Source organism: Miniopterus schreibersii (assembly GCF_964146895.1).
Source record: "Miniopterus schreibersii genome assembly, chromosome: 8".
In the NCBI taxonomy this organism is placed as follows: domain Eukaryota; kingdom Metazoa; phylum Chordata; class Mammalia; order Chiroptera; family Miniopteridae; genus Miniopterus; species Miniopterus schreibersii.
The window spans coordinates 18,131,357-18,147,146 of NC_138109.1; the positions used below are offsets into that span (position 1 = coordinate 18,131,357).

A 15,790-nucleotide genomic window follows, 5' to 3' on the forward strand; every position below is an offset into this window, starting at 1 on the left:
GGCCGGTGTTGGCGCGAAGGTACGCGAAGCAACCCTAACGCAGGGGCAGCAGGAAACAATAGAGGCCGCGCGAGGAGAGAGAGCGCCCGTAGCCTCCCCGCCCCTCCTGCAAAACGGTAGACCTCGGGATCCCCCTGGCTTGCCTGCACGCCATGGCCGACAAGGAAGGTGAGGGTGCCGGAGCTGCCTCAGGAGGACAAGTGGTGCCGGGCTTGTGCCGTGGCGTCCACACGGCCTAACAGTGAGGGCAGGCCCGACTCTGCTGAGTGCCGTCCACACCATCGAAGGCGTGAGGCGAAATCGCCCCGCGAGGCGACCTAACGGCGCGCCATCTCCTCTGGAGAGGAGGCCCGCCGCTGCGGCGTGAAACTGGCAGTGGGGCCCCGGCGGGTGTTTGGTCCCTCCTTGCGCTGCTCCCTCTCCGGGTCTGCCCTGCACAGCTACCTATACCCAAGGGTCGGTTCTCGGGCCTCTTCGCAGGACCCGTAGACTTACCGCTATGGGGAGCCAGTTTCTGAGGCCCGGCGCCGTCACCCGAACGGCTAACGGAGTGTGTGGCTGGATGACCGGGGAGTAGTTCCAACCCGCGAAGGTGGAGGGGTGTTGGTGCCTCCGCATAGGGGAAATTTAGACAAACCTGCTTCATATCAGGACTCGGGTAGCTTTGGAAGTGTTGGCTCGGTTTCTATTGTGTTCGCTAACTTAAATTTGTTTTTGATTTTTTAGCAGCCTTTGATGACGCAGTAGAAGAACGTGTGATCAACGAGGAGTACAAAATATGGAAAAAGAACACCCCTTTTCTTTACGATTTGGTGATGACCCATGCTCTGGAGTGGCCCAGCTTAACTGCACAGTGGCTTCCAGATGTAACCAGGTGATATGAATCTCTCGAACCTTACTGTGGTGTGTCCTCAATGTAGATTTCTCACATTGATTTTCCCTATTTTTCTCTCTAGTCATCTTTAGGGGGCACGTGATCAAAACCTATTGGTGACATCTTTTTCTAGGCCAAAAAGTGGGCAAAATGTAAAATTACTTATTATTCCTGATAAAAGAAAACATGCTGTTCTTTTTCTGATACTGGATTGAATAGCCATAGTATAACTATAGTGGACCAAGCAATAATGGAAAACTTGTCATCTTTCAAAAGTGTTGTATGTCCAGTTCTTTTAATCTCACAGTCATTGGTTAATACAAAGATGAATATGACATGGTACCTGCCTGCAAGGAGCACAGTCTATTTGAAGAAGCAGGTACAACTAGTAAATATACTTGCATGTTTTCAGAGCAGTTTTAGAAAGATACTTAGGATGCTTAGAACTAACACCTGAAGGTGGGATGGTTTCCCTGTGAGGGAATTATGCATGGTGAGAGATTAGTCACATGTCTAGCTTACCTCTAATAGAGGAGATAAAATATTTAATTTGGCTTACATTTATTGAGGGTCTAGGTGCCACTTATTAAGGCATACAAATTTAGGTAAGATTCTTCTTGCCTTGACTTCATATGTTTAACCTATAATATTAAAAAAAATTTCTTGAGAGTGGCAAAGAAAATGATGAGAGGAAGGAAAAATTACCTCAGCTTGGTATGACGAAAGGCTCAAGTTTTAGCAAAACCAGTGTGCCTGTTGGAATAATGGGTTTCCTACTATAAAACTTTTGGTTTCAGAATAACTTAAAAATTATATTTTATGTATATTGAAAAATAAATTCCTTCAATCTTTGGTCTTTAGAAGTCTGCTTCAACTCAACAAGTAATAGAAACTTTGATATAAATTTTATTAATAAGTTAAGTTCAGTAGCATTTAAAAGATGGTTCTGTCCTACGGTTGTTAAACAAAACCATAATAAATACCTAGAAATTTAGACTTGGAAGCTTCCTTATTACCAGGAATTCCCATATTCAACTGATCATCACAATCAGACATAAAAAAGAATGAAATCTTGCCATCTGCAACATGGATGAACTTAGAAGGTATTATACTGAGTGAAAGAAGTCAGAGAAAGACAAGTACCATATGATTTCACTTACGTGTAATCAAAACAAGCAGAACAGAAACAGACTCATAGATAGAACATTTTGACATTTGCCAGATGGGAGGGGGCCTGGCTGGGTGGAAAAGGTGAAGGAATTAAGAAGTACTAATTGGTAGTTACAGAGTAGTCAAGGGGATGTGAAGTACAGCACAGGGAATATAGACAGTAATATTGTAACAACTATGTATGGTGTCAGGATACTAGATACTAGATTTATGGGAGTAATCACTTCATAAGTTATATAATGTCTAATCATTGAGTTGTACACCTGAAACTAATATAATATTGTATGTCAACTGTAATTGAAAAATTTTAAAAAATTACTCAAATGTAAAAACAATTACTTGAGTTCAAAAGTGGAGTTATTTCTGTCAGGAGTTCTCAATGGTAGTTCAAACCATTTAGGAACTTGTGGCAGAGTACTTGATGAGAAATAGTTGGTGATTCTAGATTTACCAGTCACATGCTAAATTATATTGAACCAGTGGGTCCCAAATATTGGTCACCCCATACCTACTAAATTATTCTGAAACCCAAAAGCTTCCCACTTAATGTAGTGATTGGCTAGGTTTGCTAAGCAATGAATTAAAATACTGTAAGGGCTAAAATCATCTTAGTGGCTTTCTACTCTAGCAAATGTAGGTAAATAAATCTTTTTATAATATTTGACATTGATCCAAATACCCTGCCTTTTTCCTTACCTTTTTAAAAAATGTTTTTATTGATTTCAGAAAGAGGGAGAGAGAGAAATATCAGTGATGAGAGAGAATCATTGATCGGCTGCCTCCTGCACCCCACCCCCATCCTCGGGATCGAGCCTGCAACCTGGGCATGTGCCCTGACTGGGAATCCTGATTTCCTTGTTCATGGGTCAGCGCATAACCACTGAGCCACTTCAGCCGGGCTCCTTCCCCTTTTTTGTGTATTCTACTCATATAACAATGTGTTTTTTTGTTGTTTTTTTAAGGATGAGGATTACTTATAAACAAGCATCTCTAATGCCAAGTGCTTTTTTGTGTATATGTTTTGTTTTTGATGTTTATTTACATCCTTTAAAAAAATAATTGTAGTTCGATAGTATTCTTTCTTTCTCACTTCCTCTGGTTCCAAACACAAGGATTCCCAATTTTCTGTTGACAGCCCTCTTTCCTCTACTTTTTCTATTTAATATGTAGCTGTCCATCACCTTTGTGCAGATGAATTCCTACTGGTTATCTCTTAGGCCCAACTTCTGGGCTCTTTCTGAATTTTCAGCTGCCTATTGGTATTTTCTGTGGATTATCTTACTGGCTTCTGAAACATGACATATTCCAAACTGAATATATTTTTTACTTGGAGGTCCCACCCCAACTTTCTCCTGGAGTCTGAGTTTAATCTGTTTTTTAGCCTTCTCTCCCACTGTGCTTTCCTGTACGGAGAGTCAGATTTGAACTTGTCCTACTTCTGTTACTTAGTACTTGTATGGTCTAAGGCAAGTTGTTTAATCTTCTTAGTGTTACGGTATATAAATGAGACAAGGTATGTGAAGTCCCTAATGTATCTGGCACTCATGGTGTCTGGCACTTTGTAGACTTTCTCCTTTGCCAGTTCCTTTTTCTTGGAATACCTGCTTGTCTTCCAAAGCTTGTGTCCCACTCTTCCAGGTTTTATCTCATTTTGTGACCTGCTCAGGTATCACCTCTTCCATGAACACTTCCTTCGTTACAGAAGTAATCTTTTTTATCTAAACTCCTGTATTCTTGTGTACTTTTCATGTAGTGTATATTGACTTGTATTTTAATCATTTGTGTACATGACTGCCTAATTGCCCCTGGTTTTTTGAGGACGGGAATTGTGTTTTTGGTCATGGTTGTTAATCCTCACCTGAGGATATTTTTTACTTTGATTTTTTAGAGAGAGTGGAAGGGAGGGGAAGAGAGAGAAAGAAACATCGGTGTGAGAGACATAGGTTGGTTGCTTCCCACACCCACCACCACCAGGGCCACGGATCAAGCCTGCAACCAAGGTATGTGTCCTTGACTGGAATTGAACCTGCAGCCCTTCAGTCCTTGAGTTGATGCTCTAACCACTGAGCCAAACTGGCTAGGGCAGGAATCACATCTTAAATCATCATCATACTTCCAGTGTGTACATTGATTAGGCAGTTAGGAAATATTTGGACAATTAGTTTACCTAATTATTTCCTTTCCCTTTTGATGAGGGTAACCTAAAGAAGTAACCTAAAGAAGTGTTAATGTACCCAACAATTTTATATATATATATAAAATCTCCAACCAATTGTAAAGGATGAGTAGTTAATTCACATTTTATTTCATTAGACCTTTCCCCAAAGTAATTGTAAATTTTTGATCAAGTTAAGAAATACAGCAGGTCCTTGAATGACATTTTTTTCATTATAAAGTTGATGAGATACCATAGGAACTTAACTCTTATTTATATCAGTTAGCATGTGGTAAAATTGGCTTCATTGTATGTCATTTTGCTTAAAGTCACAGAAACTAGTGATGTTAAGTGAGTATTTACTGCACTTACAAAATTAACTGCTATGTAGTCTTCCTTATACATGGCTTTATGGAAGTTACATTAAACAGAAAATGGCCCTTGCTGGTATGGATCAGTTGGTTGAGCATCGTCCCATGTACATGCCTGGGTCGCAGGTTTGATACCCAGTCAGGGTATGTGCAGGAGGCAACCAATCAATGTTTCTCTCTTAAATTAATGTTTCTCTCCCTCTCTCTCCCTCACTCACTCTCCTTTCTTTCCTCTCTACCCCTCCCTTCCTCTCAAATCAATAAAAACATATTTTGGGGGGCGTAGAAAATGGCCCTGGCTGGTATGACTCAGTTAGTTGTCATCCTGTGCACAGGAAGGTCACTGGTTCGATTCCCGGTCAGGGCACATGCCCGGATTTTGGATTCAATCCCTAGTAGGGGGTATGCAGGAGACAGCCGATCAACGTTTCTCTCCTCCCTTTCTCTCTCAAATCAATAAAAACATGTTGTTTTTTAAAGTAGAAAATGACTTCTTCCAAGACCTGGTTGTAATAGTGCCTTTTGCATAGATGTAAATGTTGTTAATTTGAATAGTGACCATATATTGCTATTACAGACCAGAAGGGAAAGATTTCAGCATTCATCGACTTGTCCTGGGGACACACACATCGGATGAACAAAACCATCTTGTGATAGCCAGTGTGCAACTCCCAAATGATGATGCTCAGTTTGATGCTTCACACTACGACAGTGAGAAAGGAGGTAGGAATCTTAAAGGTGAAGGAAGGAATCTGTGGGTTACATTTTTCATATCTTTGAATTGTCATAAAAAGGATGTATAGTATGGTAAAGGAGCCTCAAGATAGAAACAAGATTTTAAGCTTTGGAAAACCTGAGTTTGCAGTAGAGATTATTAGCTGTCAGAGACATACTTAAGTCATAGTTGGTTCTGTGCCTTTTCTGTAAACCTTCCTCTACCAAATTTGGTGCTGGGGGGATTTCTAGAATTGAAAGAAGCAAAAATCCAACATATATTATTGCTGTGCATGCATGAATTCTCAACATGGGATATATTGCCCCAGGGATGTGAAAATTGGTTTTTGGGGAAAAGGTGTGTTTGAAAACAATCTTATTCTTTGAATGTATAAAGCACAGATATACATAGGACATATAAATAGATATACAGGATATCAGGTATTAAAATTTTATCTTGGGGAGGAAAGTGTCTTAGGATTTCTTAAAGGGGCAATAATGGAAAAAAGCTTTGAGAAACACTGGCTTAAGTTACCCTTTCCAGGTTTGAAGTGGTAGAAATGACTTAACCATGACACTTACTACATACATAAAAATTAAATGAGCCATTTAATTATATCCTATTGTTAGGAGATAACCTCAGGGCTTAACTTTTCATTGAAATACTCTACCCTTTCAGAAGAAGTAAAATGAGTTTCCTTTATTGTTGTCCTTGAACTCAGATTATTACTGAGAATTAGAAGATAGGCTCTTAAGATTTGTGCTCTGCCCAGTCAGCATGGCTCAGTGGTTGAGCATCACCTATGATTCAGGAGATCAAGGTTTAATTCCTGGTGAAGGCATGTGCCCGGGTTGCAGGCTCAGTCCCCAGTAGGGGCTGTGTAGGAGGCAGCCCATCAATGACTCATCATTGATGTTTCTATCTCTCCCTCTCCCTTCTTCTCTCTGAAATCAATTAAAAAAAAAAAAAAGATTTGTGCTCTAATAAACAGATGTTTAATGTTTATTATCTTAGATTTCTTCTGATTAGTGGAATCCATTCTTTTATCTAAGTTATTTTGGGCTCCGGTTATTTTCCAGGATTGTAATGTGCTGTTGATCTTTTGATCATTCCATATTTAGCTTAGAGTGATGCAGAATGCAAAATAAGTTCTCAGGATAAAGGTCAGCAAATATTTTGTGTTACTGGCCCAAGTGTGTAACTATAGGATATGATTACTGGAAAGTTATTTTCTGGGTAGGCATTAGTGATGGCGGGGATAAAATACCCTGAACTTAGACTTGGGCTTAAGACCTGGATGTGCCACTAGCTATGGTTTTAGGTAACTCTTAGTCTTTATATTTGATGAAGATAAATTTTTTATAAGTAGGGTTTTTGGTTATTTAGGCACAAAACAAATATCTGGTAATGTAATAAATTATTTTTAAATATCAAAGCAAATATGAAACATATTTGCTTTGATATTTAAACCTATAAACCTATTCCCTATAGAACACTGTTAAATTGATAGTTTTCTGAATGACTTATCTATCCCACTTATTGAATTATTCAAAAGACATGTTAAGTACTTATTGTAGGCCAGATATGTTTCTTGGTACTGGGAATACAGCATTGAATATTCTTTTCTGGAATAATATATCTTGAACAAATTTCTGTGTAAGCATATGAAGGCTTATCTCTTTTTGATGGCTGTATACTTTGCCATAACTAACCATCCTTGTTTATGGACATTTAAGTGGTTTCCGATCTTTTGGCTTCAAAAACAATTCTTATACATGCAACTTATGTAGTTTTGCTGTAGAATACTTTTTTGAGTAATGTTGATCATAGAGCAAGGACATTTTCAAGTATAATTGATGCTGCTATACATTGCCCACCAATAGCAGAAGTATTGGTGTTTTTCTATGCCCTTGCCAACATTGAACTTAATACTACAATCTTATTTTACTTTGCTTTTTAAGTTATTCATGATATCGAATATATTTAAAAATACTTGTCTTTTGTCTATCTTTATCTGCCTATTTATGTTGCTCTTTTTTTTTTCCTTTTGGGTTACCTGTGCATAAGATAGGCTATCCCCAATAAATAGGTCATAGATCATTTTTTCAAGTTTATTTCATAATCTTTTTTTTTTAATTTTATTTTTGTTTAAAATATTACAGCTGTCCCTTTTTCTCCCCAATGACCCATTCCACTCCGTCCCATCCCCCTTCCCCATCTCTCTCCCCACCATTGTCCGTGTCCTTGGGTTGTGCATATATGTATTTCATAATCTTAAATCCTACTAGAAGCTATGTGTTTTTAATTATCTAATTTTCCTCTGATACCCTTTAGATTTTGAAAGGCCTTCATCATTCCAAGATTTTTAAATAATGAGCTGTTGTTTTCTGGTACTTTTATGTTTTGACTATTAAAACTTAAATCTTTGTCTGGCCAGCATGGCTCAGGGGTTGAGCATTGACCTGTGATACAGGAGATCTAGGTTTGATTCCAGGTCAGGGCACATGCCAGGGTTTCGGACTTGATCCCCAGTAGGGGGCGTGCAGGAGGCAGCTGGTCAATGACTCACATCATTAATGTTTCTGTCTCTCCTTTCCTCTCTGAAATCAATAAAGACATTTAAAAAAAAAATCTTTCTGGTTTTCGGTATGGAATTAGGGATTGGAGCGTTTTTCTAAGTGGTTAGCAATTTTTTAAATACCATTTGCTGACTACTACATTTTCTCTGTTAGTTTTTGAAATGGCATCTTTTAACATATATACTCAAGTCTTTTTTGGGTAACCAAGTTATTGAGTGGCATCAAACCAATTCACTTTTATGTTCCAATGATATCTTTATCTCTCTTAATAATGCTTAATAGTAAAAGAACAATGAAAAATACCAGTAATATGTATGATATATTTGTATGACTATACAGTAAAATCACTTTAATTAATCCTCAAGGAAACTGATATTTATGTTTTGTAACTTGCCCTAAGATTACACAACATATCATCTCCCATTCCTTCCTCTTTTTACTTTTCTCCCCCCCTGCCCCCCGCCCTGCCCCCCAAATCTTCAGATCACTAGAGAGGCTTGGTGCCTTTCTCCAGTGGTCTCAACAGTGGGGGAAATAGATATATCCTAATGTCTCTTAAAGTTTCTTGGTTGGTTGTTAGGTAGATAGCTTTCTAGTGTCTCTCCTTGGCCAGATAGAATGTCCTTGATTTTCAGATTGAACTATTGTAATTAATTATCATATATATGACACTATTTTATTTGAGTTAATTGATGGCAGATAACTTCAAAAGACTGTTGAACTTTCAAAGTGAAAGAACTAAAAATTGGCTTAGGCCTGTTTTGGCATTAGAAAGAATTTGTGTGTTTATATTAGATTTAGTCTGGCTATTGTCACATTTTAAGCCCTGAAAAATAGATTAGATGTAAAATTTTACTTCAGGTCGGTTACCAAGATCTTCAGATATCAACAAGTTTAATTTTGGCAACTTATTTGGGGAATTGGCTTTGGTTTTTTTCTAAAAAGTTATCTTTAGTCTTTTGTCTCAATTTTATGTAATAAACTATTAAGTCATGATGAAATAAATATTTGACTCAGGATGTTAGAATTTATTCTTCTTAGTTTCAAAATGTTTATGGGCTCAAAAAGTGACTTGGGCCCTAGCCAGTTTGGCTCAGTGGTTAGAGCGTTGACCCGTGGACTGAAGGGTCCCGGGTTTGGTTTCAGCCAAGGGCATATAACTCGGTTGCAGGCTCGATCCCCAGCCCCAAGGTTGGGCGAGTGGGGTGGCAACCAATCGATGTGTGTGTCTCTCTCCCTTCCACTCTCTGAAAAGAAATGGAAAAAATATCCTCAGATGAGGAATTAAAAATAAGTGACTTGGTGTAGTAGAAATCAGAATTCTGGTTACCTAAGTTTGTGGAGGTAGGAGTATTGGGTGGGAAGGACACAATAGTGCCTTCTGAGGGGCTATGTGCTCTATATTTGATGGGTGGTAGTTCCCACAGTGTGGTATATTTTATGTAAAAATTTGTCAAGCAAAACATTTTTACTGGATTATTATACCTCAAAATTTTAAAATAATGTTTTATAGAGAGAGAAGCAAACAAAATAGGACTACAGTCAAACCTTGATAGTCATTCAGTTTACTGCACAGTTATGTACCACATAATGGCATTTCGGTCCATGACAAACCACACATATGACAGTGGTCCCGTAAGATTATAATGGAGCTGAATTTCCTGGAAGAAATGGAAGAATATATGGTTTAGGAGGAATTTTTTTCTCTTTAACAGGAACAGTATCTGTGGGGCTTGGCAGTTGATACCCTCTCATAGCACCTCAATTTTGATTGTACAGATTACATCCCAATCAGTCAGCCACTGACCTTTTCAGCACAGAAGAGCCAGTCCCTCCAGTGCTATATATTCAGAGGGCTTTTACATCCCTTCCAGTTCTAACTTGAATGACCTTCAGAGTACATTACTGTACATTGTTTGTTGAGGACCTGAGATCCTGTACAAGGACGCAGGTTCACAGGATCTACTTTAACAAGTATTAAGTGTCACTGCCACATCAGTAAAGGCTTTCTGTGGTAGCGTGGAGCCATCCTGTCCCTGTACTTTGGAAATATTTTCAGGCTGTAATGATGTAAAGCATAGATAAGTTTTATTTCTTCCATCAGTTCAGTGCCAGAGAGAGCCCTTTTTGCCATTTAAGTTTAATGAAACCAAAAACAAATTTCCAAAGTCAAAATATTGAGCCCTGGCCAGGTGGGTCAGTTGCTTGGAATATTGTCCTGAACACCAAAAATGGTTGCAGTTTGATCCCTCTTCCCAGTCAGGGCATGAATGGGCGTCAACTGATCAGTGTTTCTCTCTCATATCAATGTTTCGTCCCCCACTTCCTTTCCCTCTCCCTCTTTCTAAAAATCAATAAAAACATATCCTCGGGTGAAGATTAATAAAAATTGAGTTCTGCCCTAGCCGGTTTGGTTCAGTGGTTAGAGCATCAGCCTGCAGAGTGAAGAGTCTTGGGTTCAATTCCTGCCAAGGGCACGTACCTCGGTTGCAGGCTCAACCCCCAGCCCTGGTCCAGGTACGTGCGGGAGGCAACCAATCGATGTTTCTCTATCTCACTCTCTGAAAAGCAATGGAAAAAATATCCTCAGGACAGGATTTTTTATTTTTTATTTTTTTTTATTGCTTTCAAAGAGAGGGAGATAGAAACATCAATGATGAGAGAGCCATTGATCAGCCGCCTCCTGCACGCCCCTGGCTGGGGATTGAGCCCACAACCCGGGCGTGCACCCGTACCGGGAATCGAACCACCAATCTCCTGGATCACAGGTTGATGCTCAGCCTCCGAGCCATGCCAGCTGGTCCTTAGAAGAGGATTAAAAAAAAAAAAAAAAAGTCCTTAGTTCTACACACTTTCCATATTAATTAAACATTTTTTTATTATTATTTTTTAATTCTCACCCAATGATATCTTTTTCCATTGCTTTTCAAAGAGAGTGAGAGGGAGAGAGGAGAGAGAGATCAATTGGTTGCCTCCTACATGCCTCAGGGTTGGGGATCGAGCCTGCAACCAAGGTACATGCCCTTGTTGAGAATCAAACCTGGGACACGTGAGTCCAAGGGCCGACGCTACAAGCACTGAGCAAAACCAGCTAAGCTAAACACACATTTTAATGAATGTCACAAAGTTCCTTAACCTGACCACTGTTTCAACATGCAATAGCCAAAACCACATTGCCCTGACAATTCCCTGTGTTCCTTTATCTCTCCATCTTGATTTCTTATTCCTACTGATCCTCAGGCCACCTTTCACTCTCTCCTGGCAGTCACTTAATGGTGATCTACACTTTACCTGGCCAGTTTCTCCTCTGTATTTCCAATTCAGCCCACATCCCTGTTCATGAAGCAGCTTCGATGTTCTATTTCTGACCCTGTCAGAAGAAAGCAGGGGGAGATCTCTGGGACCTTGTTTATAAAGTCTTCAATAGTGTATAGTAATGTCCTAGGCCATTCACTCATCTCTCACTTACTCACACAGAGCAACTTCCAGTTCTGCAAGTTCCATTTATGATAAATGCCTCATACAGGTGTACAATTTTTTATCCTTTATACTATATTTTTACTGTGCCTTTTCTATGTTTAAGTACACAAGTACTTACCATTGTGTTATATCTGCCTGCAGTGTTCAATACAGTGACATGCTCTACATACAGGTTTGTAACCTAGGAACAGTAGTCTATACCATATAGCTAGCCTAGGTGTATAGTAGGATAGATCATCTAGGTTTGTGAAGTGCACTCTATGATATTCACACAATGATGAAGTTACCTAACACATTTATTAGAACATTTCCCAGTCGTTAAGCCACCCATGACTACATTAATGCCACAGTCTGTCTTTCCTGCTTCAAATTTGGCCTTTGACGTATCAGCTTCAACTTGGGGAACTTCTAATTATTTTTTAATAGATAAGTCTTCTTCTTTATAAAACCTCAATTATAAATCCTCTATGCTGATTTCTTATTGATGGACTTTACAGTTAGGGAGGCGCCCTCTGTTTAGTATATACCAGTACTGAAATAACCCATATTTTGTAATGATTACTTGCTCTCTGGGCTCCATGCCAGCTATTGCACTTCATTTGTTATTGGTATCTCTTTTCTGGCAGTTACGCTTTTTTGTCATAGTCATCTGTAGTTGTGTGCTTATCTCCCCATGTTTGGACTAAAAGTTCCTTGAAATCGTGTATTATATGCCTTTTTTTTTAAATACATCTTTGTTGATTTCAGAGAGAGGAAGGGAGAGAGAGAGACAGACAGACAGGCATCAATGATGAGTCATTGATTGGCTGCCTCCTGCACACCCCCTACCAGGGATCGAGCCCACAACCTGAGCATGTGCCCTGACCGCGAATCGAACCTCGATCTCCTGGATCATAGGTCGATGCTCATCCACTGAGCCACGTCAGCCAGGCAATGCCTTCATATTTTACATTGTAGGTGCTCCGTGGTCTAGAGGTCTTGGGAAAAAATTGTTTAATGTGGCTTTTTTAGAGTCTATTTTGAACTTTTGTTTTTAGGTTTTTAACCTCTTTGAAACATTTGGTTTTCACCTTGTAAAAGTTATTTTGAAGTTGAAAGTTATCTAACCTGCTAGCCATATTACCCACCTGTGTCCTTGCTTTTTGAAAAGATTTTTGTCCTCCAAAGTATACTTGTATAACAATACTATTGATAGCATTTTCATTTACTCCCAGAACTTGCTTTATGGATAAGGTATTTGGAGCTCAGAAAAATTGAAGGTCTTCCCCAGAACACCAAGCTCTAGTAAGGGGCAGAGTCATTTAGTCTAAGGTTTGATTCTTACTAGGTACCTTATCATGCTGCCTTGTATAATTCCTTGACTAATCATTAACTACCTTTGTTTATATATTGTTTGCCAAGATTTACATAACCACAAATTATACTGTGTTATACATTTTATAATGGTACTTGGGAGAACTCTAAGGGCATGCAATAGTCAAATATGAATTTAAAAAATGTTTTTGTCTAGTCCTTGACTACCTGGTTTATTTCAACCAAGGACTATGGTTGGCAAGTATAAGTGGGGGTTAGGAAAATGGAACTAGCTCTTGTGGCTCTGTTTTTCCTCAAGAGACTAAGAGAAACAATGTAGGGAGAAGGTACAGTGGGATGATGATATTTCAGAAAGGTTATCCCAAACTGGAGCTTCAAATAGGTAGGATAAGAGGGACTTTTTAGTACCTAGCACATTTTGTGTATTTAGTTAAAATAGTAACTTAGGTTTTATTTATTCAGCACACTTTTTGGCACTTTAAATGAGATTTGAAAACTTCTTGTTAAGAACCTACTTTTGAAGTGGAGTCCATAGTGTTCCTTAATTTTAGATAGTAACATAATACTCTTATTAGGTATATAACTAGCTAGAGTTATTGTAGGGATAGCTGAAAGAGTACTAGGCTAAGAATCAGAAAAATAGGAATTCACTTTAGGTTCTGCCATAGTCATGTCACTGTGAACAATTGTAGGTACTCTACTTCCATTTTACTGTATAAAATTTTTGGAGATAACTCTTCCCAGTGATGTAGGGTTGTGGTAATCAAATAAAATAAGGAGTGTGAAAGCCCTTTATGGTGCTAACAAATGTCTAGATTGCTTCTAGTATTAGCCAGTTCGCTGATAAAAAGCCTTGCCTGTGTAATACTTTGAATGATTTATAGAGAAAGTAGCTCTTGCTTTGTCTTCATTTGCAATTGATTTTTATTTACAGAATTTGGAGGTTTTGGCTCTGTTAGTGGAAAAATTGAAATAGAAATCAAGATCAACCATGAAGGAGAAGTAAACAGGGCACGGTATATGCCACAGAACCCTTGCATCATTGCAACAAAGACTCCATCCAGTGATGTTCTTGTTTTTGACTATACAAAACATCCTTCTAAACCAGGTACTGCCCACTTCAATTCAGATGCAAATAGAGTCATTGTGGGAATACATTGCTCCACTCAGTCTTTTAGTTGCTTGTTATTCCTTGTATAATGCAATATCTTGTGATTTATATTGATATGTGTCGATCATCTTCATCTTTAGGTGAAAAAAAAATGCTGCTTTACATAGAACAGAACAATGGTGCAGCTTAAGCATTATATATTTGGTCATAATGGGTCTGTATTGTTTATAAATATTAAGAGCTTTAGACCTGTTGATAAAAATTTCATTATGCTCAGTAGACCCAAAGAGGCAGTGAAATGGATAGTCTTGATGTATCTGTTATTTTTCAGATCCTTCTGGAGAGTGCAACCCAGACTTGCGTCTTCGTGGACATCAGAAGGAAGGCTATGGGCTTTCTTGGAACCCAAATCTCAGTGGGCATTTACTTAGTGCTTCAGATGACCATGTGTGTATCCTTCCTGTTTTCAAGCAAATCTGGGCTTGTTATCAGTTTGTTTCTTCTCTGGGGTATGTGGGGAAGTGAGAATCTTCCTTTTCTATAATAGTTAATTTTGCATTTAAGACCATCTGCCTATGGGACATCAGTGCTGTTCCAAAGGAAGGAAAAGTTGTGGATGCGAAGACCATCTTTACAGGGCATACAGCAGTCGTAGAAGATGTTTCCTGGCATCTGCTCCATGAGTCTCTGTTTGGGTCCGTTGCTGATGATCAGAAACTTATGATGTGAGTAGAATCCATTTTAAAAAAAATTTTTCATAAATTATGTAAGTTTTATATTTAGTTACCCATTTCAAGCTTTTTTCCTGTTTTACCTTTTTGTACTAAAGCTGGGATACTCGTTCAAACAATACTTCGAAACCAAGCCACTCAGTTGATGCTCACACTGCTGAAGTGAACTGCCTTTCTTTCAATCCTTATAGTGAATTCATTCTTGCCACAGGATCAGCTGATAAGGTTAGTTTGATTTATTTTAAAAGAAAACGGTGACTTTCTCTGGCGGCTTTTGAATGCGCAGAGATCTTTTACTCACGGGTTTTCTTTTTCTTCTCATGAAAAATATTGATTACTCTTTCTTTCCTTTCTGTACTTAGACTGTTGCTTTGTGGGATCTGAGAAATCTGAAACTTAAGTTACATTCCTTTGAATCACATAAGGATGAAATATTCCAGGTAAGAGAAACTAAGGCTATAATTGTTTTAAAAGGAAGACCTTGATGTGTGACTGGGCATGCTTTATTCCATTGCTGTATTAATAGAGGTGTTCTATGCGCCTGTGCTAAATCTCTGTAGGAATTGGGGTTTTTTCTATACTGGCTCCATATTTTCTGCCTCATCACCTTAAGCTCCATTCTTCCTTCCCTCCTTCCTTCTTCCTTCCTTCCTTTCCTCCCTTTTTTAAAATATATTTTTATTGATTTTAGAAAGAGAGGGAGAAAGAAACATCAATAGGTTGCCTCCCATGACCGGGAATCAGACAGGTGACCTTTTGGTACACGGGATGTCACTCAACCAACTGAGCCACACTGGCCAGGGCTAAGGTCCTTTCTTAACATGCAAAGCTCTCTAGCTGAATTCAGGAAGTAATTTTGTATTCAAAGCTTATTGCAAGGGTACTGTGAGAAATATGTTATAGTCTTTGCTGTTAAAGAACTTAAAGTGTTATAGTGAGGGAAGGCCCATTTAGTATATCACTATGATAAAACATTATTTTGGCTCTGGCCAATGTGACTCAGTTGAGTAAAGTCCCATGAACCAGAAGGTGTCGGTTTAGATTCCCAGTCAGGGCACATGCCCAGGTTTCAGGCTTGATCCCTAGTATGGGGCATGCAGGAGGCAGCGGATTGATGTTTCTTAAATGGCTGTTTCTCTATCTCTCCCTCTCCCTGCCTCTCTAAAATCAATATAAAAAAGCATTGTTTTGTTGAATGTTAAGACCCTAAGGGTCGTCAGAATTAATTTTGGTCTGTCAGTGTGACATCTAAATTTGGCTCTATGTGAGCCATATTCTTATGCACTTAGT

The 15,790-nt window shown here is 38.8% G+C and overlaps 1 protein-coding gene across 1 annotated transcript in view; it reads left to right on the top strand.

The window, feature by feature from the left end:
• The window catches only part of RBBP4 (RB binding protein 4, chromatin remodeling factor), a 21,232-nt gene continuing 5,442 nt past the window's right edge, over nt 1-15,790 (top strand). Inside the window, exons 1-8 of the mRNA XM_081143580.1 lie at nt 1-168; nt 727-874; nt 5,148-5,293; nt 13,593-13,766; nt 14,101-14,216; nt 14,334-14,494; nt 14,599-14,725; nt 14,863-14,940. Of these exons, the coding sequence (XP_080999706.1) occupies nt 153-168; nt 727-874; nt 5,148-5,293; nt 13,593-13,766; nt 14,101-14,216; nt 14,334-14,494; nt 14,599-14,725; nt 14,863-14,940 (966 nt within the window). The 5' untranslated portion in view covers nt 1-152. The remainder of the gene's footprint in view (nt 169-726; nt 875-5,147; nt 5,294-13,592; nt 13,767-14,100; nt 14,217-14,333; nt 14,495-14,598; nt 14,726-14,862; nt 14,941-15,790) is intronic.